At 38.6% G+C, this 25,917-nt stretch overlaps 2 protein-coding genes across 8 annotated transcripts in view; one reads left to right on the forward strand and one right to left on the reverse strand.

Moving 5' to 3' along the window:
• The window catches only part of nbeab (neurobeachin b), a 481,645-nt gene extending 473,981 nt beyond the window's left edge, over nucleotides 1–7,664 (forward strand). For all 5 annotated transcript variants that reach the window (XM_037546398.1, XM_037546400.1, XM_037546401.1 and 2 more), the window contains 4 exons: nucleotides 457–558; nucleotides 3,723–3,919; nucleotides 4,130–4,281; nucleotides 6,253–7,664. In XM_037546398.1, coding sequence (XP_037402295.1) covers nucleotides 457–558; nucleotides 3,723–3,919; nucleotides 4,130–4,281; nucleotides 6,253–6,343 — 542 coding nt within the window. In that variant the 3' untranslated portion in view covers nucleotides 6,344–7,664. The remainder of the gene's footprint in view (nucleotides 1–456; nucleotides 559–3,722; nucleotides 3,920–4,129; nucleotides 4,282–6,252) is intronic.
• Nucleotides 7,665–14,633: 6,969 nt separating this feature from the next.
• Nucleotides 14,634–25,917, reverse strand: part of dclk1b (doublecortin-like kinase 1b) — a 60,912-nt gene continuing 49,628 nt past the window's right edge. For 2 of the 3 annotated variants that reach the window (XM_017708614.2, XM_017708617.2), the window contains 5 exons: nucleotides 25,375–25,452; nucleotides 23,695–23,791; nucleotides 23,421–23,501; nucleotides 22,915–23,028; nucleotides 14,634–18,017 (listed from right to left, as the gene is read on the reverse strand). In XM_017708614.2, coding sequence (XP_017564103.1) covers nucleotides 17,799–18,017; nucleotides 22,915–23,028; nucleotides 23,421–23,501; nucleotides 23,695–23,791; nucleotides 25,375–25,452 — 589 coding nt within the window. In that variant the 3' untranslated portion in view covers nucleotides 14,634–17,798. Of the gene's footprint in view, nucleotides 18,018–20,994; nucleotides 21,069–22,914; nucleotides 23,029–23,420; nucleotides 23,502–23,694; nucleotides 23,792–25,374; nucleotides 25,453–25,917 lie in introns of all 3 variants that reach the window. The other variant, XM_017708615.2, reaches the window with a different exon arrangement.

Here is a 25,917-nt window from a genome sequence, read left to right on the forward strand (position 1 = left end):
CTATAGTCACTTTGCATAATATTGCAGGTCACTACATCACTTTCACTGCAAGCTGTTGGTCTATTGATCTGCTGTGTTGCAGCTGCTGATGCAGTTTTCTGCAGGTGGCTTTTAAAATGCCCCCTTCTCACCTCTCTCTTCCCCCTCATCAATCAAGTGACAATCCATGTAAAATTAGAGGTGGTCCTACTGCCTTTACGCAGACCCCACTATAGGGTGTTAATGAAGATGATCCAGCCTTCTGGGCAGATGTTTTTTCATAGGCCTTAATTGGTCTTTCTCACTAACCTATGGAGACACAGTGGAATTACCCATAAAGTTATGATAACTTTGAATTAACCAGTATTTATAAACTGTAGGTGGGTCAAGTTTAGTCAGTTGAGGATTTTAATGGCATCGTGTAATTGCAGTATTTTTGGTATAACCATAAATATCTCTCTTTGTTCTGTTTTGCAGGTGATTACCCAGCACCCCGTGCGGTTCTGACAGGCCATGACTATGAGGTAGTATGTGTGTCGGTGTGTGCTGAGCTTGGTCTTGTCATCAGTGGAGCTAAAGGTCAGTAAGAGGATGAAAGAGACACAGAATACAGTTCTTGTATGATTCTGTCATCTAAAGGATGATTTTATCAAAATGTGCATAATTCAGTGGTTGAGATGTAAAGAAAGTCACTCAGAGCAAAAAAGAAATTAAAGACTCAGTTTTCTTAACAGTGGTGGTGATAGGAACCAGGGGATGTGATGTCTGCCATGCAAATGTAGACACTTGTTTACTAATAGTGTAGCCAAAACAAAAGCTTTCTTTGGGGTATATTTTGCCTTACAGCAACCTGAATGTCCCTCTCTGCCATGAGTGGGTATAGAAATATGTCTTAAGCGAAAACCTTGTTGCTCTGACTCTAAGTTTCTCTATAACATGCATAACGCTCAGAAATACTTAGAATTCTCTTATAATTTCTCAACATTCAGTTCAATTTATGTCATTTGTATATAAGCAGACACTGTTCTGTGGTTGTGATTCTACAGGCTTCAGACTTTTCCCCTAAATTGAATGTGAGTTGATGGAGGTGAAAAAGGTTCTATAGTGGCTGAATTTTCACCGGTCACCTCTTCTTCAACCCAAGCTGTTTGCCTGTAGAAGTGGCTGGGGGTGGTGCTACTGTGGGAGATTCCATTGGGCAAAGTAGACTGATTGGGCTCACCTGAATGTGATGACCTAGGTTTTATAAACCAGCATGTTTTGCTGCTCTGTTGGCATTGTGCTCCACAGAGTTGTGTTCTGTGTTGTGCTTGGCCAGAAAACTGAAATGTGTTGTTTAGAAGATTTTTTTTTAAATGAAGAAGTGAGTAAGTGATCATTTGAGAACAAGCAAGCATTCCCAAACACTTAAATTAAAAAAAAAAAGAATTGCGTGGCAAGTTCAATTACAGATGGTATGAATGGATCTTTCCCCAATTTTTAATTTGAATTAGTGACAACTGACACCCCCCCTTATTACATTAATGAAGTTCATGTAATTTAAGTTTTGTCATCCTATGAAATAAACTCTGCAACTCTACTCCCTGGAGAGCTGTCCTCACAGCAGGGCTTCATGGAAGAAACTTAACCAGCTCACTCCCATTCTAATGTTAAGTCAGATGCATTTTGGTGACAAATTAAAAAGGGTGCGCTTGCTGGTGGCCTTTGCCTACACCAGCAGCACAATATGACCTAGTCCACTCACATTATACTGAAACTTTCACAGGTGCACCTTAAACTATGCTGTTGTATTTTGAGCAGATTCCAAAAGTCTGACATGATGTTAAATGTTTTATTAAATAAACAATAGAACATGAGTTTTTGAAAAAACATAACAAAGGTTTTGATGAAAAGAGAAAATATTCATGGTTCTGCAATATTTATTGGTCACTACTTAAATTTAAGCAAATTTATGACACTGAACATGTTGAGGCTTTGTTGACGTGGCTGTAGATGATGTGGCTTTTTAATTTTTTTTTTTTTTTAATTGATCTTTTCCAGTAAAGCTCATGTTCAGACAACTTCCCAGAGGATTTGTTTCTAATAAGAGGCTTTGGCACAAATTAATGGAGTCCATGCATGCTTAAGCTTAAAGAAAATCATATAAAACACTAAGAAAATTCAAGAAATGTTAAAATTTCTAAGATTCTACTTTTCATTCAAATTGTCATGTTGATGACAGAATTTGTAATAAATATTTTTTTTTTTATTTGAAAGAAACACAGTAAAAGCATTTTCACTAGTTGTCTCAATTTTGTCTCAACTTTTATGATTATTTATGTACATAGCATAATAAACCAACTAGACAAGCACACAGACTATAGAACATCAAAAGAGAAGATATTACCTAGGGGACATAGATAAGGCAGTGGGGGCATAAATATTTCTTAATGTATGGAACTGAATCCAGAATGTGTTGTAGGAAATGTTTCAAAAGCTCTGCTTCAGACACGTTTGAGATTGTCTCGCTGGTTTCTACCATCACCGCTTACAGTACAGTATTACAGAATGATATGAACATTTGAATTCTTCTGCAAAGATGCGGTATAGCACTGAGTGGAGTGAGCCACAGAAAAAGGTATGTGACTTTTAGTGAAGGTCACCAGAGACTTTCAGAAATGAGAACTAGATTTTTTTTTAACCAGAATAATCTGTCTTGAATCACCTCAGCTGAGTTGAGCTGGATAGATTTTAGACAGTGCCATATTGTTGATCCTAGATTGAATCCAAAGTTGGCTTTCTGTTCTAAAATCAGATTTAAGTTACGATCAAGTTGCCTCAACAAATTTTCTCAAGCATGTTTATTTTATATAGAACATATATTGTATATCACCACCGTCCAAAGACAGCAAGTATCTCCAAAATGTTGCATAAAAATGATCATTGCTTTTAATGTAAGTTAATGTAAAGAGATTTTATTCTAAGCTATTTGGCACACTTATATTGGCCCATTCAACATGAGTTTCACACAATGTGAAGGACAGCTGCTGAGCTGAAATGTTGGAAAATAACAAATGACAAAATAATGAAGTGTCATAGTAGACTCACAGTATTAAACATAAATATAATAAACATATATAGTTACTTTAAAAACTATATTTTCTAAACATTCAGTTTTTGTTGTTTTAGACTATTACAGCTGCTCATATGAAGGTATATGTAAGTAACTTCTAAACCTTTTGGCTTTTGGTGTTTTCAGTGCACTTGTGTGCATTTTGCCACCAGATGTCACAACTGTGCAATGTTGGAGTGTTTTCCTAAAATTTCAGACCCTCTCTGGATTTTGCTCATCTGCTGAGCCACTTTATTAGACATTCATGTCATACTGCACTTTGTCCAGAATTCTATACAAATCCTTCAGCTTTATTTTAGGCTCTAGATATTGGACATTTAAAGGTGTAATCCAGTGAAAAAAAATCTAATTTACAGAATGTCTCCCATGTGCCAATGTAATTAAAAAGCCAACATGTTTAATGTTCTGCAGTTTAATTTTATGGTTGCACAGTAAGGCTAATGGTCCTGAGTAATGGAAACCAATCAGCATCATGCAAACAGTACATCTAAATTGCTGCACACCTGCCTCAAGCTGTGTTAAGCTGTATTAAATCTCAAATATACTTGCTTATGTAGTCTGACGCTGTATAATGTGGTGTTCTGTTAAGATGGACTTTTATATTCAGTTCTTCTGGCCTGTATTTTTGCAGAGGGCCCATGTCTGGTCCACACAATCACTGGAGACCTCCTTCGTGCTCTGGAGGGGCTGGACAACTGCACTCTTCCTCGCCTCATCTCCGTGTCCAGCGAGGGCCACTGCATCATCTGCTACGAGAGGGGCCAATTCTGCAACTTCAGCATCAACGGCAAACTGCTTGCCCAGATGGAGATAAACGACTCCACACGTGTAAGAATCCACAAATCCATTAGTCAGACATTAATCAGTCTGTAATGGCAGCAAAACATGCACACAAGTATTGCATTCTCATATTGTCACTTTGGTAGGATAAATTAATCTCTCGGAAATGGTGGCATCATAGGAGAGGCAAAAAGGGCAGCTGCTGCTGTTAAACGGTGTAAAAACACAATCTGTGTTTTGTTGGCTGTGGCTTTACAGGCTATCCTCCTGAGCAGTGATGGTCAGACGCTGGTGAGCGGAGGGGATAATGGAGTGGTGGAGGTGTGGCAGGCCTGTGATTTCAAGCAGCTGTATATCTACCCTGGCTGTGACGCTGGCATTCGGGCCATGGACCTGTCACATGATCAAAGGTTCGGAAACAGTTATCTGCCATTTTATCGACAGTCTTATTTTGTATATGGAATCAAAATGCACACTTAAGCTTTTGTTCATACCGCAGGGAAATCAGATGTTTCTTAAATCCCATTTTTATGCTACGTTCACATTACAATCCCCAGTGCTTTAGTTTTGTTCAGATCCACCCTTTCTTCCTTGATGGTTCGCAAATGTTTAAGTGACCATTGTCTTTAGTTTAAATGAATGCCTGGAAACCATGTGTATGTGTGCATCCTAAACAATGGGGCATGAATGATGCAACATCAAATGAACAAGTGAACAATCTAGCAGCGCTACTCTTTGGCACAAATCAGTAGCTCAAATCACTACCTGAGTGGCTGCTTTTAGAGGAGAAGGTGAATAAGTCAGCTACAGTAATGCGTCTACAGTGTTTACTGAAACTTTAGTGTAGCTGTTGTTAATAAGCTGCCAGCACTACAAACACATGATTTACTATCTGACCATTCTAATTTACACTGCATGGCCACAAATTTGATATTTTATCCAATCTATGACCACATGAAAGTGACTTGAAAACCAGATTTGTTCATACAGCTTTCACCCTGCTAATGTGAACTGATCCTTACAGTCCATGCAAGTGAAGAAATCCAATTTGTATGGCTCAACCCAACAAACACTTAATTGCTCATATCCAGATATTTGGGATTTATGTTGACCCCAAATCTTTATTCCACACAGTGGCATTCAGGTTTGCAGACATGCTGTTTTCAGAAGAAAACCTTGTATCTCCATTTTTGACGTTTTCCAGTTTGACAATTTGAAACGGCCTATTTCCCTTTACATTGTATGTAAATGTTATGATGAATGGACCAAACAAAAGAAGTGACTGGAGAGGGGGGGACTGGTTCCACTGACTTGCAATAAAAGTAAAGTGTTTTTTTTTTTTCCTTCTCCTGTAAAGTTGCCATTTTGGGGAGAGGTTTTCTTCTGAAAACAGCCAAATTCTGTTATTGTTTTAAACAGCTTGTATAAAAAAATACATCCTTCCATAACTCGTGTGAATAAACTGACTTCCTTTTTCTACTGTTTAATCACCCATTAGTCACCTGGTTTGGCTGAGCTAGCTCTCCAAATGTGCTTGTTATGATCAAGTATAATTAATCTTGTACTGTTCTTTGACATTTTACCCTTCTTTTTGGGTGGATTTCATTTAGTCAACCATCCTTTCCTCTCCATGTGTCTTAGCTCCTCCTTCTGAGAAGATGCAAGGATAAGTTGTGAGGAATGGAGGAACACACACACACACACACACACACACACACACACACTTCAAATGAGATGTCCTTCACTCAATCATCACTTTCAAATCTACCAATAAATAACACCAGTACTTTTATACACTGACTCTTCAGCTGGGAATGCTTTATTAAAATTTAATCACATTAACAATGCCATCATCCTTTTGCAGTACCATCACATTAATTGCAATCATACAGTGCCTCCATGAGGTGGACACACATCACATGTTGCGATAAAGACTTCCGTGTCAGATGCACATTTCCTTGCTCTGCAAGGTTCCTTGAGGAGCATGATTCGTTTCTGGAGGATGAAGCAAATGGAGAGATGAGATCCACCCCTGAGGCTTGGGTTTTTGAACTAGCACCATGTAAAATCACAACTGTTGATTGCTGTTACATGGAATTACAATCAAAGTCTACTCCGAGTTCTAGAATTTAAATTGTATGGTCAGGCTAAGTGCATTTTCTCACATGTTCACTCTTGTATTCGTAGTAGTGGAGGGGGTGAGGGGGCATCTGATCTGACTAGTTAAACGGAGTCGTGTGTCCCAGAGATCTGACTTAAATAAGATTTAAAAGCACATACGAATGAGGCTTTTTGTCTGAAGAGAATCTTTCTTGCTCAAATCAGATATGGAAAATCTGTCTGAACAAAGCCTTTCTTGCATTGCCCTTTCTGTGTTCCAGGACTTTGATCACTGGTATGGCGTCTGGTAGCATTGTAGCATTCAACATTGACTTCAACCGCTGGCATTTCGAGCATCAGAACAGGTACTGAGTGCCCTCAGTAGACAACAGGCTGTCCTAGCGATGGACCCTCCAATACAGGAGCCAACAGAACTACCAGCAGCACCTCCAAGCTGAACATATCGAAGAAGGGGCCGGGGAGATGGACCTTGGAGGGACCTTTACATTTTCCAGCATTTCCTTGAGAATGGAACATCTTTATGTACAAACCCTTTGTGCTCTGGCATGTCCCAGTCTTCTACAGTACTGTATTAAGACACTGTATGCTGATACAGCTAATAATGCTGTATTATTGTACTAAGACAATGTCAGCCTAGTCCTGAAAAGGTATGTAAACATTAAACATAAAACCATGACCCAGAAACCCTTTTACAAAAGCAGTTTTATTTGCGTTTTGTCCAAGCCAACAATAAGCTGATGCATACCCGTCATTTTTGATTAACGCATAATTTAAACTGTGAAAATATTCTGCACAGAGAAAAAAAAGCTAAGTGTTTCTAGTGTACATTTGTACATGCTAGCAGCATATCACCTTCTTGAGAATTATTTTCAGGGTAATAATGGTTGATGTAAATACTGATAACAAAAATATATTACTTGAAAAAGGTAAGCATACTGAATAAAGTCTCTAAAATATGTTTGTTAAACTCATAAAACTGTCTGTGAGGGCAAGGAAACTGTCTGTCTACTAGTGTTTCATGATTTTATCAAATCGCTTTTAATGTGTTGTGAAAAAAAATAAGCCCCCGTGTTTCCTGTAAAATGTACTGTAAGCCATTTCTCTCTTTAATTCATAGTGACTTCATTGTAAACTTTTATTCAAAAGCAATGTTCTGAAATGTGAGTTATCTGCATCTTTTGCACCCCCCCGCCTCATTTTTAATATACTATCCATGCAGGTATTAAGGAATGTAATAACGAGCCCTTATCTAATGATCTGTAAGATATGAATATAATCATTGCCCACTTTGCACCCTCTCAATGCATTTCAACCCTGCTTTTACAAATTTTCTCTTTAGTCTGGAGTAGGGATGCAAATTATTTTGATTGATAACCAACTGTCATTGGTCACTGATTAATGGTCGACCTGGCAAGCTTAAAATCAAGGACGCGACCCATCAAGTTGAAAATGGATAGTTCCTCTTCTGAAATCTGATTTGGACGATTTTGGCATTTGAAGCCATTGTAAAATACTTCTGAGCACACACATCAACTGAATTATGTATTAATGCTGTGAGATGTTTCTTTATGGACTGTAGAAAGTACTGATAGAAGGGGTCAGGCAGCAGCTTGCATTCATAAAGGTTTCTTTTGTAGGGTGTTGTTGTTGGTTTTTTTTTTTTTTTTTTTTTTTTTTTATATAACAGATTGTGATGTCTACAACTCAAATAAAGCCATTTTATTTACTATCCAAAACCACCACTGAACCTACATGTGTCTTCTGAGTTTTTAATATGTAATGTTGATGGCAGAATAGTGGTAAATCTGAAATAATTTTTTCTGTTTGGGACTATTTTGCATGAATTGATTGAAAAAATCACTTTAGGCCAAAAGTCTCAGTGGCAACATATTGATAACCATGCTGTGCAATAACTTTCTGGGAGAGTTTATTTAAATGCTTTGGATGTCTTAGTTAAAAACACAGTGCAGAAATTCATATCTAGGATTTTTTTAAATAAGAAGCTGGCAACTCCTGTTTTTATAATTTTGAGTTCAAAGCTAAAGTTGAGGAAATGAATGGTTTATGTAATGATGGGATACCTAAAAGTTCTATATTCTAAAGTTCAAAAATCACTTGTTACTATCCAGCGTTAAAGCAGCGAAGATTTTTTGTGAAAACTCATAGTAGCATTACTGAATCAGGAGGGGGAAAAAAAAGCTAAAGTATGATGTCTGTGCTCAGCTGTGAGTCACCCTGTAAAACCTGAAATAATTGAAGTCAAAGGTGTTGGTTTGGATAATGACGTTTTTCGGAGCATGTCATTCAAACCAGTGACCCATCCATCCATCCATTTTTTAAGCCGCTTCTCCGTCACTGTCGCGGGGAGGTGCTGGAGCCTATTCCATCAGTCTTCGGGCAGAAGGCAGGATACACCCTGGACAGGTCACAGTGACACATGAATGTCACAAGTATAGGCTAAAAAAGGTCTGACTCAATGTTTAGGTCTTAAATGCAAAATCAACATTGTATTCATAAAGATATGATAATAGTGAATTATTTACTTGCATTCCCAGAAAATGACTTTTATGCAAGTTTAGACGGAGTTCTCTAAACATGCTGGCAAACATCAGATTCATCCACTCGGGGAAGGGGTGTGAAGCACAGCTCACGTTACAAAATGTTTGTCCACACATTGTGCAATTACTCGTTTCCACTAGAGGCATGTTTCCAAATCACCAAAATTTATGTAGTACAACTCTTCTCCTCCTTCTCCTCCTGCTCCCTTTAGGGGTCGCCACAGCGGATCATCTGCCTCCATCTTGCCCTATCCACTGCCTCCTCTACTTTTACACCAACCATCTCCATGTCCACCTTCACTACATCCATACACTTTCTCTGAGGTCTACCTCTTCTCCTTCTACCTGGCAGCTCCATCTCAAACATTCTTTGACCAATATATCCACTATTCCTCCTCAATACGTGTTCAAATCATCTCAACCTGGCGCCTCTGGCTTTATCTCCAAACTGCTCCACCTTCACTGTCCCTCTGATCTGCTCATTTCTAATCTTGTCCATCCTTATCACTCCCAACGAAAATCTCAGCATCTTCGTCTCCGCCACCTCCAGCTCAGCCTCCTGTCTTTTAGACAGAGCCACAGTCTCCAAACCATACATCATATCAGGACACACTACTGTCCTTCCCTTTCACTCTTGCTGCTATCCTTCTGTCACACATCAGCCCTGACATCCATCTCCACCCACTCCATCCTGCCTGCACCCTCTTCTTCACCTCTTTTCTACACTGTCCATTGCTCTGGATGGTTGACCCAAGATATTTGAAGTCATCCACTTTTACGACCTCTACTCCTTGCACCTTCACCTTTCCACCTGCCTCCCTCTCATTCTCACACATGTATTCTGTCTTATCTCTACTGACCTTCATTCCTCTCCTCTCCAATGCAAACCTCCACCTCTCCAGATTCTCTTCCACCTGCTCTCTACTCTCACCACAGATTACAATGTCATCTGCAAACATCATGGTCCATGGAGCCTCCTGCCTGACCTCATCTGTCAACCTTTCCATCACCATTGCAAACAAGAAGGGGCTCAAAGCTGATCCCTGATGTAACTCTACCTTCATCTTGAAACCATTTGCCACTCCAACTGCACACCTCACCACTGTCTCACTATCCTCATACATGTCCTGCACCACCCTAACATACTTTTCAGCTACACCTGACTTCTTCATACAGTACCACAGTTCCTCTCTTGGCACCCTGTCATATGCCTTCTCTAGATCCACAAAGACACAATGTAGTTCCTTCTGACCTTCTCTGTACTTCTCTACCAACAATCTCAACGCAAAAATTGCATCTGTGGTACTCTTTCTGGGCATGAAACCAAACTGCTGCTCACTGATCTGAACCTCTCGCCTTAGCCTTGCTTCAACAACTCTTTCCTATACCTTTCATGGTGTGGCTCATCAACTTTATACCTCTGTAGTTACTGCAACTCTGCCCATCACCCTTGTTCTTAAAAATGGGGACCAGTACACTGCTTCTCCACTCATCAGGCATCCTCTCACTCTCCAGGATTTTGTTAAACAACCTGGTTAAAAAGTCCACTGCCTGCTCTCCTAAACATCTCCATACCTCCACAGGTATGTCATCTGGACCAACTGCCTTTCCATTCTTCATCCTTTTTAAAGCTGCCCTCACTTCCACCTTACTAATTCTCTGCATTTCCTGATCCACTATCTCTCCCCCCATTGTCCTCCTCTCTCTCTCGTTTTCCTCATTCATTAGTTCTTCAAAGTACTCCTTCCACTCTACTCAACACTCTCTGTTCACTCACTAGTACATTTCCCTCTCTATCCTTTATCAGCCTAACCTGCTGTACATCCTTTCCAGCTCTATCTCTCTGTTTAGCCAAACGATAAACCTTTACTCCTTCTTTACTGTCCAGCCTCTCATACAGCTCATCATAGGCCTGAGCCTTTGCCTTTGCCACCATTCTTTTCGCTATGCGACTAGCCTCACAGTACTCCTGCCTACTTCCTTCATCTCTCTGGTTAAAAATGGTATCCCACTTTTTCTTAGCTGCCTTCTTCTTCTGAATACTCTCCTGGACTTCCTCATTCCACCACCAACTTTCCTTGTCTTCTTTCCTCTGACCAGACGAAACCCCCAACACATTTTTGCCAGTTTCTCTCACCACCTTAGCTGTAGTTTCCCAGTCCTCCGGTAGCTCCTCACTGCTCCCAAGGGCCTGTTGCAATTTTTCCCTGAACTGCCTGCAACCATCCTCCTCCTTCAGTTTCCACCATCTAATCTTTGGTTCTGTCTTCACTCTCTTCCTCTTCTTTGTTTCTAATCTCATTCTACAGACAACCACACTATGCTGCCCTGCTACACTTTCCCCTGGTACCACTTTACAATCTCCAATCTCCTTTAGGTGGCATCTCCTGCTAAGGATATAATCCACCTGTGTGCACCTCCCTCTACTCTTGTCATCCTGTGTTCCTCCCTCTTCTGAAGATACATGTTCACCACAGCCATTTCCATTCTCTTTGCAAAATCTACAACCATCTGACCTTCTGCATTTCTGTCTTTCACACCATAAATACCCAGCACCTCTTCATCCCCTCTGTTCCCTTCACCAACATGTCCATTGAAGTCTGCACCAATCACTAATCTCTCCTCTCTAGGGACACCATCTACCACTTCATCCATCTTACTCCAAAATTCCTCTTTCTCCTCTAACTGACAACCAACCTGTGGTGCATATGAACTGACCACATTCAAAATTACACCATCAACCTCCAACTTCAGGCTCATGATCCTGTCTGACACTCTCTTTACATCCAGAACACTTTTCACAAGCTGTTCCTTTAGGATTATCCCTACTCCATTTCTCTTCCTCTCTACACCATGATAGAACAGTTTGAATCCACCTCCAATGTTCCTGGCCTTGTTTCCTTTCCATCTGGTCTCCTGGACACACAGAATATCTATCTACCTTCCTTCTCTCCATCATGTCTGTAAGCTCTCTGCCTTTACCAGTCATTGTCCCTAATCTAACCTCCACACTCCTGCCTTTCCTTCTCTCTCACTGCCTCTAACCCACCTTCCTCCTCTCCTCTTTGATGGTCTTCGATCTACAGTAGTCCAATTTCCCCCGGCACCCTGCTGGTCAACAGCACCGGAGGCGGTCGTTGTTAAAACGGGCCTCGACTGATCTGGTATGGCAATCATATTTGTGATCCGCATGATAGTTTTGGCACAAGTTTTATGCCGGATGCCCTTCCTGACGCAACCCTCACCATTTATCCGGGCTTGGGACCGGCACCAGAAGTACACAAAGTACCCTCCTAATGGCTGGTTTGTAGTGCAGCTTTACAATGATTATAAATGCCCTGACCAGGTCTAGCTTTGGCTCAGTGTACCTCAGTATCTCTAAAAAGCTGACTTTCTCTAACTTTTACACCTGTGATTTTTCTTCCATCACTGTGCACCACACTTTCTCTCCAAGAAAATGGGCAAAATAGTTTCTCTGTTATTGCTTGCGGATGTTTTGTTTTTGATAAGGTACACCTTTTGTAGTTGTGCTGTTGTCCTCTCAAAGTGGTCTTTAACAGAACTATTTTTAGCTGCACAGTACATTTTATTGTAGGCCTTTCTAGTGAAGTCAACAAAACTTTGTGGGAACAAAACCTTGTATCTCCAAAATGGTGATAACTTTTTTCAGGAGAAGGAAAAAAACATATTGGAAACATCAATGGAACCAGACATTTTTCCTAGTCATTTTGGGCCGTTTCTTTTAGTCCAATCATGAAATTTACACACAATGTGAAGGGCAACAGGCATTTTCACTGACACTATTGAAATTGTCAAAAACGGAAAAATGATTCTTAGGAATACAAGGTTTTGTCCTGACAGTGGTGATATACTGCATATATAATGCCATAATGTGTATAATTCAGAAACGTTCCTCAACTCGCCTATTCAAGTAGGAACTGTTTATTGGAAATTAAATCAAATTAAATTATCTTTTTTTTTTTTTTTTAAACTGATGGCATTGGTCAACAGATTATTTATTTGTCGGTTAATTGTTATACATTTGCATTCCTGGTCTGGAGGGTTGCTCTCGTTTTTCATACCAGACTTTAAGTAGAGGTTTTAGTGTAACAGCTGCTAATATTGAATGTATTCAGGGTTTTATGTCTTTGCTTTTCAATACATTTATATTATCAGAACATTTGATAGGGTGACAGTTAATGCAAATGTGAAGCTTGATGAGCTTTTAAGACACTTTTTAGACCAAATCAGTGAGCATTTAATGTGATCTACCCAGAATCTACCAGAATTTTAAACCTTTTCAAATAGCACCCATAATGTAAATGAGCATAAACCTGTGATTACTGTTGGTAAGTAATATGTTACGTTCATCAATTAAAGAATACTATTTACAGGCCCTAAAAGAGACCCTAAAACTACTTTTGGGTCCAGAGGTCGCCATGTTTTCTAGCACATATGAAGTCCATCACATGTCAGACAATGTAATTTTTGTGTGAAAGCTCAGTCTGTTATGCAGTAGTTGTATGTGCAGTGGGGATGGTTGTGCATTTAACTTTTAAAATTTTTATTTTTTTTGCAAGCCTAATTTGGATATGATATGAAGATCTTTAACCGCTGATATTTTCTTTGAGTTTGGCAAAATTGAAGCTGATTGAGGGCTTAACTTTTTGTTTTTTTTTTCAAACCCATAACTTTGTTGAATGGTTATGTAGTCAGATTATTTCCATTTATTTTTATTTTCAAATCACCTTTTTGTTTTTCTTGTCTAATGGATCCACTTTGTGACATTTTTGCAGATTTGAGTTTTCAGGGTTTAGTTTTTTTTGTTAAGTCGCTTCTCTTATCAAATCAATATTGATCATTGTGATTTAATTTATTTATAATAAAATGTGATGAATTATGATGCTGGTGGTAGTGTGGAAATTATTACATTTAACTGACAACATAATGGTGCTTTTTCATTCAAAATAAGGTCACAACAAAATATCTATTATCAGAACAAAACCCTGTATCTCAAATGGCACCTTTTTAGAGGAGAAGGAAAAAACATACTTCAGTTTTAAAATAAGTGAATGGAACCAGACAAATTTCCATGTAGTTTTAGCCATTTCTTTTGGTCCATTTATCATGTGTGTTATCTTTCTGTATAATTTGCCCTTCACATCCTGTGTAACAGGCACTTTCAGAATATGGCAAAAACTCAACAAAAATATAGGCTTTGTTCTGACAACAGCTAATTATTTGTAATACTTGTAATATTTGTAAATATATTTTTAATATATACACACTACAGCATCTAAATGCCAGTTTTAAGTGGATTCAGGGTAAAACTAATGTATGTATTTTTTGATCATCTTATTAACCTTTTTATATCCCCAGTTTCATTAGTTTGCCAGAATTCAGTTATTTTTATATTTCTGTTTAGCTTTCTCTCACTACAATACCCAGCATACTAATACATCAAATACAGTTACTGGAAATCCCTGTGGTGTCAACCAATCCTGCCTGCTAGCCTAGCAACTGTTCTATCGGCTAATAAATACAACCAAATTAGTATTAGTGTAACACCTATCTCAAAATCATAAGAACAGTGATTCCAAGTGCCAGTGCTGAATTTTTACCCTTCCAGTCAGAGAAATAAGCCAAAGTAAGGTATCAAAATAGCCTGCTACATTTTACATTTCTGCACAAAAAAAATCTAAACAAAATCAAAAATCCACCCCAAAGTACTGCTAGTTTTTCAAATCTTCCTCCCACCTTCAAGATGCATCATCAGAGGATTTATTTATTTAGCTGCATGGTTCATTTTAGAGTAGGCATTTCTAGCAGAGCTTACACACAATGCTGTAATGCGTACAATTCAAAAACCTTCCTTAACATAACAATTAACTTTGCCTTTTCAGAAAAGGGGATTTTCTTTGTCTTTAAACTGTGAAATCTCACCTTAGAGACTACTGTGGCACTGCTGCAGGATAAGTAGGCATGCTTACAATTTTTCCCAGAAAAACTCTTTAATATTCCCCCCACCCTTACATTATTACCCAACACTGACAGCAATATTGCTAGCTTAAAAAAGAGAGACGTTTTCTTTGAGGAAACAGTTTATTCCAGGGTTTGGCCTGTTGCAGATGCACCACTGTTGGATGAAATGCTACTTGGAAGCAAAGCCACTCCCTGCTGGCGGTCAGAAGAAAAGCTGTGTCACTACATATTCAAACAAAAAGACAACGAAGAGCCAGTCATACGGCTAGAGAACCATACAATCGGTAACCAGCTTAACCATCTGCTCACTGGACTTTGCATATAATCTAGAACACTTTCTCAAATAACAAAGGTATATGGTCAGTGTCCTATCTATAAAAAGGAGGTTGACCAGAGTATATTGTTCACATAGGACTTTGTTACAGAAGTATAGACAACCACACAGCAGATAAATGTGTTTTACTCTCTATTTTTTTAAAAGAAAAAGCATATTGCATGCTGTTCTCCACTCTCCATCTTTTGTGCTCATCAGTGGACCTCATTGTGCTAACGTCATGTCTCAGAAGCCTTTCCATGCTAGAGGCTCTTTTTAAAACAAGTATAGTGGTGGTTACGGTAAATCAACAGATGCAAGAAAATCTTTATATTGTCTGTTAACTTACTGAAGTGTTGCCTATGGACAGAATTTACAGGTGAAAATGAATTATGAGGACAAAAGCAGTGGATTTGAATGAGCCACTGTACTATGTCTGCTCAGAATGAGAACAGATTTATGCTATGCTGGATTTAGGTGACTTTAGATCACCCTGAGCTGAATAACCCAGACCTCAAAAAGAAAACGTAATACAATGTACACTTCAACGTAAGACACACAATCACAAAACATTTACAATGATCACATGGAAGATTTGTGAAAGGTAACACAATTTAAAATAAACACAACAGATTTTCAATATAAATAACAAAGGGTGCCAAGTAAGGTTCTTTGGAGTGATGCCACAGAAGAAATCATTTGGGTTAAAGGGCCCATATCCTACGTATTTCCTGTGTCTTAAATCCCCTCCCCCTGAGGCTGTTTGTTGCTGTGCCTTTACGATTGATGTATGTAAATGAACTCTGTACACATTGATGCATGCAAATTAACTATATGTAAATTGGCTGTCCATTCAAAAGGCAGTCCAGGATGAAACACTCCTTATAACTTCAGCATGAATAGGTTCAGTACTGCAGCAGGCTAAATGACATTTGTAAATGTGCTTGGTTTTTGTGACATCACAAACCAGGTTGTTTTTGAAGCCTAGTTTCTGTCTACTGGGTGTCGAATCTTATCTGCTAAGGGCCCCTGTGGCTGCAGGTTTTCACTCCAAGCAAGCTGCAGCACACCTGACCACAGTTGTTTAAGTTGGTCTTAGTCCTCCAACGTTTTTATTAGGTGACCTCATGCTTTGTTGGAGTGAAAACCTACAGCCACAGTGGCCCTTTGTGGAAAGACTGGACACCCTTGTCATAAATGGACTAGGGAGTGAACAGTAACAGTTTTGAAACTTAACAGTACTATCATAAATATATTTTCTCTTTTTTGTGATATGGTCCCTCAAAACTCAAGAACTCTTCTGAGCACCTTTATTTTTAAGACTAGGTAGGAAATACAGTGCAAGTGACTTTTTCTATGGTTTTTGAAGTTGTTCACATTCAGAATAGCTTATGTTAACACATTCAACAGCCAAATGACGCTTCGTTTGTCCCATTTTTCATTTACCATTTCAAAAAAGCATTCAAAGGAACCAGTTCTGAGTTACCTAGACCCTTTCTGTGATAATTTTTGTGCTTTTCTTTAGCCCAGATCTTTTTTGACCACTGTTTTTATGAAATATCACGTTACATTCAGTACATTCAGATGAATGGTCAACATCTTCAGAATTTCACTGCTTAGAAGGTCAGAACTGAGTATTCGTACATTCAGCTTACAGGAACTAAGGTCTCTGCCATCTGTCTAAATGATACAATCACAGTCAAGCAAGGACATGCATTCAAGTGTTACTTTCCACTTCAGATGAGCTAAAAAGACCCTCTGGAGCACAAATATCCATCCTTTTGATTGCACATCTCGTTCCAAATCGTGATGAGACACAATTACTGGTGAAAGGAGCAAATCAGCAGCTGCCCCTCACCCATATTTGTCCATAGTGTCAAATTCTGCTATAACAGTGTACTACTACTATTGTGCCTACCAAATCAACAGAACGATTATAGCAGCAAGCTTGAAGTCATCGACAGTTTCATATACACCTCAGTTCCTAGTATATTTAATCAAAACAGCACCTGTCAATTAAAAAAGTTATTAAACTGATTCCTAACCCACACTTCTGCTAAACACAGCATACTGTATGTATTATGACGTGTTCATGGAGCATTCTGGGGCCCAGTGATGTTTAAAGAAGAATTCAGAGTTATGAGTGAATGTATGTTTTATATAAGATCAATGATCAAATAAATATAAAAAAAGTAATACTCTAAATGTAGAAACATCGTTTTACAAAACATACACACCTATTGAGGTTTCATCACTCCACTGGAAGATTCTGATAAGGTCTACCAGATTTTGTGGGTAAGAACGAGAATCCTACATAAGCTCGACATTAAAATGATCTGACCATTTTTTGGACATGCACTTCCTATCTGAGCCACAAGAGGGCGCAAAAGAGAAATGCAGGAACAGAACTGGGTCTATAATCGGAGCACAGAGAAGCTTCAAGGTGCTGTGCTATAGCACCAACAATGGTATGAACCTACAATTTTCTAACCAAGGGGAATTCCTACAGTCAGTTTATAATCTAACTCACTTTGCAGCAGTTAACCTCGACCGAGGGAAACTGCTACTCTGCTGTGCTTAATTCAGGGCAAAACCTGTTCAGATGTCAAACTGTTGATGTGATGAAGGTATTCATTCTGTTGAAACTGACCTAGGCTTTTTTTCCCCCCTAATATCTTAAGTTATAAGTGCTTCACTGAGGACAAACCCTAAGCTTAGTTAACCTTAATACTAACCTTAGTATTACCTTCACAAAAATGTTTCCAGTCAATACGAATACAATCCCTCAAAGTAAGAAATTCTGGGAATTGTGGATGTGCTCTTAAATAAAATGGTTAAAACATGCATGTGTGTACAGATCCATAGAGCAGTCGGGGTCAGATGATGCCAGTCCACTTTTACTTTCATCCATCCATCCACTCCATACATCCATGTTTTCAGGACTGTAGGGTGTTTAAAATGGTGAGTTGGGTGAGCGCACAGTCTCAGCGGAGCTGGGGGAGTAGTCCTCAGACTCTGAGGTAAACTCTGCGGGGGACAGACTGGGGGCGGCCGCACTGGCTGAAAGGTTGGACAGGAACGTGCCCTGCGGAGCACGGACGGCAGCGGCTGACCTTACATCCTGGTGGCGTCTTCGTCTGAAAACCTGCCTCTCCTTATCAAGAGCGGTGGTCTGAATAAAGAAACACAGAACAAAAGCTTTTAGTAAAACACAGCAAAACCTCATACTGCACTGTTAGAAATTAAAATGCTGTGCAGGTACATTTTTCATTCATTAAGGTGCAAACGTAATGTACTCCTGAAAGGTTTTAAGGTCCAGTAGTGAAATTTGTTTTTCCCAGGGGAAAAATACATACTTGTGCCTTTTCATAACCAAATATTTTAAAACTGAACAATAAAATAAAGTCTGGAGACAAGACTGGGTGTGTGGAGTCAATACAATTTTCCCTCTAGGATCAATGAAGTATTCTGATTCTGAAAATATAACTTCAATGGATTATGGTACAATTATGTTCCCTTACTAAAAGTACTGAACTGTACCCTTGAGGGTACCACTCAAGTGAATTAACTTGTAAGGGAAGTTGGTCCATTTGTCCATTTTTCAAATTATGCAAAAAATTAACAAAAAAAAACTAGAACAGTTGGATTTTTCAAATATATTTTGGATTTTTTTCAACTGCAGCATGTTTTGTGGCGATCCATTGGTTTATTTATCCCTCTACTATGGATGGGATGATGTCTATGACCAAAACTACAAAGTTTTGGTATTATTGCAGTATCACAATGTACTTGAATATTTTAAAAGCATTAAAACCATTTGACCATACATATTATATTAATCGATTTTTAACTGAACCTGTCTTTCCTTTTTAAGGGTAAATAAACCGGCTGGGATTTTTAGCAGTGCTACTGTTTACTGTTCATTTTAGTTGTTATATTATTATATAAGTATGTAAATATGATGTTCTGGTATCACTAACACTGCTACGCCATAAAGATGGACTATATTGTTTATAAAACACCAATCTACCACTATGCTTGATTAGCTTGACTACACAGCAAGAAAAATATGGATCTCTCTGAACAATGATTTTTCACATGCATACAGTGTCAGGGTATATTTTAAGAGGTAGTGGGATTACTTGGAACAGAGATCACTAATAGGCTAACCATGGACCAGGTCTAGACCCAGACTCTGTCCTATGTGGACCTGGACCTATAACCGATAAACTATAGAGAATTATTTAATTTCGAGGGACGAGGTGAGACGGAGGGAAGTTATTTCACATTGTATGCCCTAAAAAGATAAAAACTGATGATAAATGTTGAAATATTACTAAATTGTACTTCATATATTCAGTTGTCGACTACATAAGATGTTGATATACCTACTAGGCTACTTCAGTTTACAGTATATGGCCCTGAATCATGATGCAAGTGAGACATTATGATATTTTGGACCTTTTGCTTGAGGAAATTTTCTCTAAATGGACCTAATTTTAATTAAATACCCATGACTTAAAGTAATCTCAGTACACATTACATTATGTTGTAACTTTTTTAGATGTACACAAATCTAGACTAGATCTGTACCTCTAGTACTTAATTTAGAAAGACAGCTATTTACAGAAAACATGATTTAAAAGACCTGCACGGTCCCTGCCTTTACTCTGAACAGTGCTTGATTTAAAATTATAAACAGCTAATGTTGTTTACAAACTGACAGTCATCTCTGGAAATGGTCCAAAAATGGCCATCTCAAGAGAAATCATTAGAAATAAAATAATGCTAAGCTTTTGAAGCTGTTTATAAATGAGAATCAAGATATCATTGCGTGACCAGATGCTTTGACTGATTGCTTGTCGTTTGCTCATCCCAAGCAATGTGCTGCTCATATGTACAATCTAGCTCTGACATTAATAACTCACTTAATATTTAGGTATATGACAAAACACTACTCAGGCAGTGGCGCAGTTCTGACTGGTATTCACCAATTCACACAGTGCTGCACATTTGACAACGACATAGTGAAAGAAGCACATCAGACATACACAACGTGAGCTGTGGACTGACCTCAAGCACCAAAAAACTGTGAGGAATGTGGAGGTGTGAAAGAGTGAAGCAGATCTTGTGGGCTGGTGTTCAGAGTCATAGCTGCAGTACTGTGCAAAAGTCAGAGACCACCTTTCATATGTTTAATGTACAGTCAAAATGGCCACGGTGTTGAAATAAGTTTTTTTTTATAAAAATGGAACTTCTAGCAACAGTGTAAGACCACCAATACCTGTCGTCGTCATCAGATTAAAAGTACTCTATGCTTTTTTAAGCTTTTTATCATCTTTGGAAAAAAAAAATCAAGCTCCATTCTTGCTTTAGATTTGAAAATGTCCTCAGGCAGGTGCTTCTGTCCATCCTTCCACTGTGAAGATAACAGTGAGTCTGAAAGGACATGTAGCAGTCAAAAAAAATCAAAGAAGCTGCAATGGACTGACCACACCAGAGTCCCGGCCTCAGTATAACTGAATGTGTTTGGTATTGTGAGAAGCAGAAAATTCAACTAACTTTTAAGCCTCAACTTTGGAGGCATGGAAAACATTCCTGGACATTCCTTTAAAAAAAATGAAGGGAAAAAATGGAAGCTGTAATAAAGGCAAAGAGAGTGGTCTCTGGCTTTTGCAAAGTGCTGTATATGCTTGCTGATCTTAAATCACCCGTATGGTGTTCCTTTTAAACACGCTGTGTGAGGAAGCCACATGTCAGGCAGTCAAACACATTTTTCGCCAAGCTCTGGCAGAAATAAACAATATCAACAAACCAAGCACGAGAGGATCCTTTCGCAATGTAATGTGTATTGCATTACATTCCACCACTTCACATACAGACACTATCCAGTCCAGCCAGACAATGCACAAACTCACAAAACAGATTGGTGAATAAAGCTGGTGATGAAAAGGCTTTGTTAAAGAGCATAACAGCAGCAGCAGCAGCTAATCAATGCAGTGCATGAGAACAGCAGATCAGAGATGTGGCTCAGAAAGCATGTGCCCCTGTTGACCAGGTGAAGTGGAAGAAAAAGGAGAAAAGGGGGTGATGGAGACTGCCAGCACATTGCCATGGACAGGTTGGGTGCTCCAACGTAGTGGGCATACCTTATCCAATACATCCCTGGATGCGGGGAGTAGTCCAAAGACCCTGAGCGCTTGATGGTAAACCCCTCGTCCAGCTGAGCAGAGAGAAACGGGTGCAACACGGATCACTTTTAGCACTTTCACCGTTTTGTGTGGCTCTGACGTGTCTAACACGGCCTGATTCTACTGATTCCACATAAAAACAAACAAGCACATGACTAGGGATGCACAGATAGAGGAATGTTTGGCCGATATCAGACATTTTTCATTTACATCTGAAAATACTGACCCTGTAAAATAATGCTATAAATAAATAAATTGGGACTAAATCTCATTTATCATTAAAGAGAAATATTACATTGTATTTGTAGATGGTTACAAATGCAGTGAAATGAATGAAATGATAATTTAGCACAGCAGCCCAGCATCACATAAAATACATCATGAAATACTGGTTTGGAATATTGGTCTTTTTGTTTTCCTCAAATATCTACAACATGATTCCAATATCACTGTGCATCCCTTTAGCTGACTCCCTGTGACCAAAACCAAGTACTGGACATAATAAATGATAATACAGGAACTAAATCTTAAAAAATAAAAATCAATAAACCTATAAATTAATATAGATAATCAGAACTAAAAATGAACAATGTAATAAACGTAATTTTGTATGTTTTAATGAAATGACAACATCCACAATTAAAACATCTTAATGGAATACATATTGGTATGGATGCAGTGTAACACGCATAAGAAAAAATGCATGCATTACACATGCATATACTGCATGTCTTTTTATAAATGGCAACCTAGAAGATGAAAAAACAAAGTAAAGTGGATGACTGCGTGTGAACAAAGGCCATCAGCAGACTGGCTGCTTATTCCCTGACAACGGTGCTGACAGTCGACACTAGCGAGAGCAGAAGCGCGAATGAACAGAGCAGAGATAGCGGCCAGAGGATTTTTAGAGGAAAACAGTGCACAGGAGATGAAGTCTGCAAGAGGGAGAGGAAGCTTGATGGTCAGAGCTGCAGGATGACACAGCGGTGAATCAAAAAGAACACACAATGGAGTAAACAGCCACACTCGTCTCCTCATCTCCTGCTCAGTGGAGTGTTCCCTAATAAGGATTCGGCTGCACGATATGGACAAAGTACCTGCACTGTAATATGTTAATGGAATGTATCAGCATTTTTCAGCATCTGCTGCATTTGCGGTTGGTATAGTTCAGCAATCTGTGGTTTGACTTGAGCCTAAAACAGCATGATTAAGTCTGTGTAAGTCTAGTGAAGTGTAAAAAAAAAAGGGAGCAGCACATAAAGGGCTTGTAATTTAAAGCTGCACTATGTAAGACTTTTGTTAGAATTGAGTGAAGTAGCATTGCAGATTCTGGAGAAAAAGCATGCTAAATGTGGTGAGCGCGCACTGCTGTGAGTCACTCTGTAAAGCCTGAAATAATCATTTAAAAGTCAGAGGCCTAAGTTCACAGCTGGCCTCTTATTGTATAGAGACATCACTACAGGGTAGCTCTTTCCAAACTGCCTCAGGAGATTACAGCTCCTTATCTATCCTATCCTTATCTTTGAACCTGAAAAAGTTGAATGAGTATTTGGTGATAAAGAACCCACTAACTTTGTGTATTTTGAGTCAACAGGTTTCTGCTGTTTTCTAAACACAGGGAATTATCTGTGGTAAGTGACTGTACATTACAGATGCAGCAGAGAGACTGAACTAAAAAATGCTATTATTCCATCAAATTAGCATCAGAATACAATGTCACCATGTATTTAATCAGACAGCTGCCACTTTGCATGAATTCCATGCAATATCAAGTCTTTTACAGGGCTGTTTTATTATAATAGTTAACCTGGAATAAAACACCAGCTCATACAGGTATGTTCATGATTAGAGAGGGGTAAAAGAAAAAAAAACCCTTACTGTTATAACAGACACGCCGGCCGCTGTGCTGCTGAGCTTGGGGCCTGTGTTAAAGTGCTTCTTGATCTTTCCAGCCACAGATAGCTGGTGCTCATTCTCCAACAAGCCATCATCCTAGCAGGAAAAAGCAGGATTTAATGTTTGAGACTTAGTAACAGTGTGGCTGGTGTACATTATAAATCACTGCAATGGGTCTGTGTGATATGGAAAAATAACTAGTATTGTGATTATACCTTTATATATTGTGATTGATAAACCTCACAATATATTAAAATGCAGTGAGGAATCAATTAGAAGACATGTTTAACAACTGGCTTGCATTGTTCAGTTCATTAAAACATCTACAAACTCTCATGAACTATGCATATTTGCATATTACGGCCTTCTGTATTGCAAAATCTGATTTGTTGATTACTAGAAAGCTATATATTGTGGAGCCCTAAACTCAGTGCATCCACTTAGATATTTTCAAAAAATGAAGAGGCATAGATTAAGAGAAGTCTTACATTGACCCACGGATGGTCCAGGACCTGCAGAGCCGTGTACCTCTGGTTGACCTCCACTTGTAGCATACAGGTTATGAGCTCCTGCAGAGTGAACAGTAGAAATGGTCATTACACCAAGGTTCAAAGGTTCATTCTGTTCAAAGCTTCATACCTGTTACTCTTTTTTGCACGTAAGGAAGAACTGCTGGAGAATGGTAGCCATAAGATACAGAAACTAGATTTCTGGAGGTAAGTAATTCTTTTATTCAGTTTGTGTACAACATACAACACGTACCTTCGCTGAGTCTGAGACATTGTCCCAGTATGGAAGGGGAAAATCTAGCTGTCCCATGAGAATTTGGTCAAACAGTGCCTCCTGATCCTCAGTGCTCCTGAACAGACAGTTTTTCATTAGAGACCATCTGGAGTGAGGCTTTCAATGCCTTTAGTAATGAATAATTCAGAACATCGTCAATCCTGCCATTATAGAATTTGGAAATACTAGCTGTTCTTTACTTTGTGTGAACATTTCAAGATGAAAAGACCAACAGAAATGGTCCAAAATTCCTTGAAATAAAACCTCCTTGCATTATCCTAGATCAGGAATGGTGTCCAACATACCACTTAAACCTAGCAATAAGCTCCGGTGTTAAATCAGCTTTATTTATAAAGATCTCCTGAAAGTTATCATTTCAGGGCATCCATATAGTATAAGTGTAGTACCCTACACTGTACCAATAAGAGTCCTTGGGCAAGACTCCTAACACTACCTTCACCTGCCTGTATAAGCTGATCAAATTGTAAGTCTCTCTGGATAAGAGCGTCAGCCCAAAACCGTAAATGTATACTCTGGGCCCAGATTTTTATTTCACTCATAACCCTCAAAAAACTTCCCAGGCTTGGTCCCAACTGGCTGCTCCAGTGATCCTCAAAATATTTTATGTGCCATTTTGTCATTTTACTGATCTTATCTGTGGGTGTTACTGTAGTAAAATTTAGGGCCAATTCAGAGTAGTGCTAGTAAGCTAAAGCCAGGAAATATGTATGATCTATAAACAATATTAAAAAGAAAACCCTTCCACTTATTGTAAACTGAAATCAAAAACACAAAGCCATCATCTCACTGTATGATAAAGAAAAATATATACAATAATGTTGACTTTGTTTAATAGCATTTTTTTTCTGTTTTAAAGAGCACAGTTAACAAAGCTTAATAAAGTAGCATAATGCATTTTTGTAATACAGTTAAAAATAAACAATAATATAAAATAAACTCATCCGTCACACTTATCTGATCATTGTGAAATAACTGTACCCGACAAATTCTTTAGTTTTTTTTATTTGTATTATGTTTTTATGCATTGAAACGCAGCAACATAAACACTCAGGCATTATAGTTATGACGCATACAAAATGCAAAATAAATGCAAGTTCTTGCCATTGTTTACACAAAAGGCAATGACGTACCATGTGGGGTTCTTCACACTTTCCATTGGCTGTGTACGTAACAAAATGCTGTCTGTCATTGGGAGGCTGACATGCTTTAATGTTTAGCCCAAGAGTTATGCCAAGACTATTGTTTTGAGATTGAGGCATGGGGAAGTTTACTAGCCAGACACTGCAAGTTAGGTCGAGAGGGTATAACGAGGTTATGACGGCTGTCCTCATTAACCTCCATAAAGCTTTAAGAAACTAGCCTTAGTACTGCTTTCTGAACACCAGCTCGGAGCACTGACAGCTATAAACAGTCTGGCAGCAATGTATCATATGGCCACCAGAGGGTGCACAATACTGAAGTTCAGCTGTGAGAATTGAGAATCTTCTCATATGCTTTAAATGACCTGTCCTTGTCTTTTAAATGCATTTAGAGAAGTGCTTTGGAAATCAGCCTCTAGGACAAGACCGAGAAACATTCAAGTTGTAACATCAACCTTAATGGATTTATACTTAATTGAAGTGAACATGCACGACATACCCACGGAACGGAGGGAAACCACACAGCAGGATGTATGTAATGACTCCAGCTGCCCAGATGTCAACCTTCAGGCCATATCTGTCAAGCAAGAAACACCATTCAATCAGTCATGTGCATCTATCTATCTATCTATCTATCTATCTATCTATCTATCTATCTATCTATCTATCTATCTATCTATCTATCTATCTATCTATCTATCTTTATTTATTTGTTTGTTTTTTGTTTGTTTGTTTGTTTGTTTGTTTGTTCATTCATTCATTCAGACTGGGGCATGCTAAATCTTAATAATAAAAAATATATTATTTCTTTCATTTTTGACCTAATAAAGATCCAGTAATTGAAAATGACCAAAGTGTTAGCATTAGTCATGAAGTGTGAAATGTAAAGTGTATATTTTAGAAAAGTAATGAAATGACCATAAAACATCACTACTACACCAAATATTAGAAATAAAGTGTATACTGTAAATTAGCAATGTATGCATGATTTATATAGCTTATGCGATATTATATGAACAAAGTCGTACACAACACGAGGTAT

This window comes from Pygocentrus nattereri, chromosome 17 (assembly GCF_015220715.1).
Source record: "Pygocentrus nattereri isolate fPygNat1 chromosome 17, fPygNat1.pri, whole genome shotgun sequence".
NCBI classification, from domain to species: domain Eukaryota; kingdom Metazoa; phylum Chordata; class Actinopteri; order Characiformes; family Serrasalmidae; genus Pygocentrus; species Pygocentrus nattereri.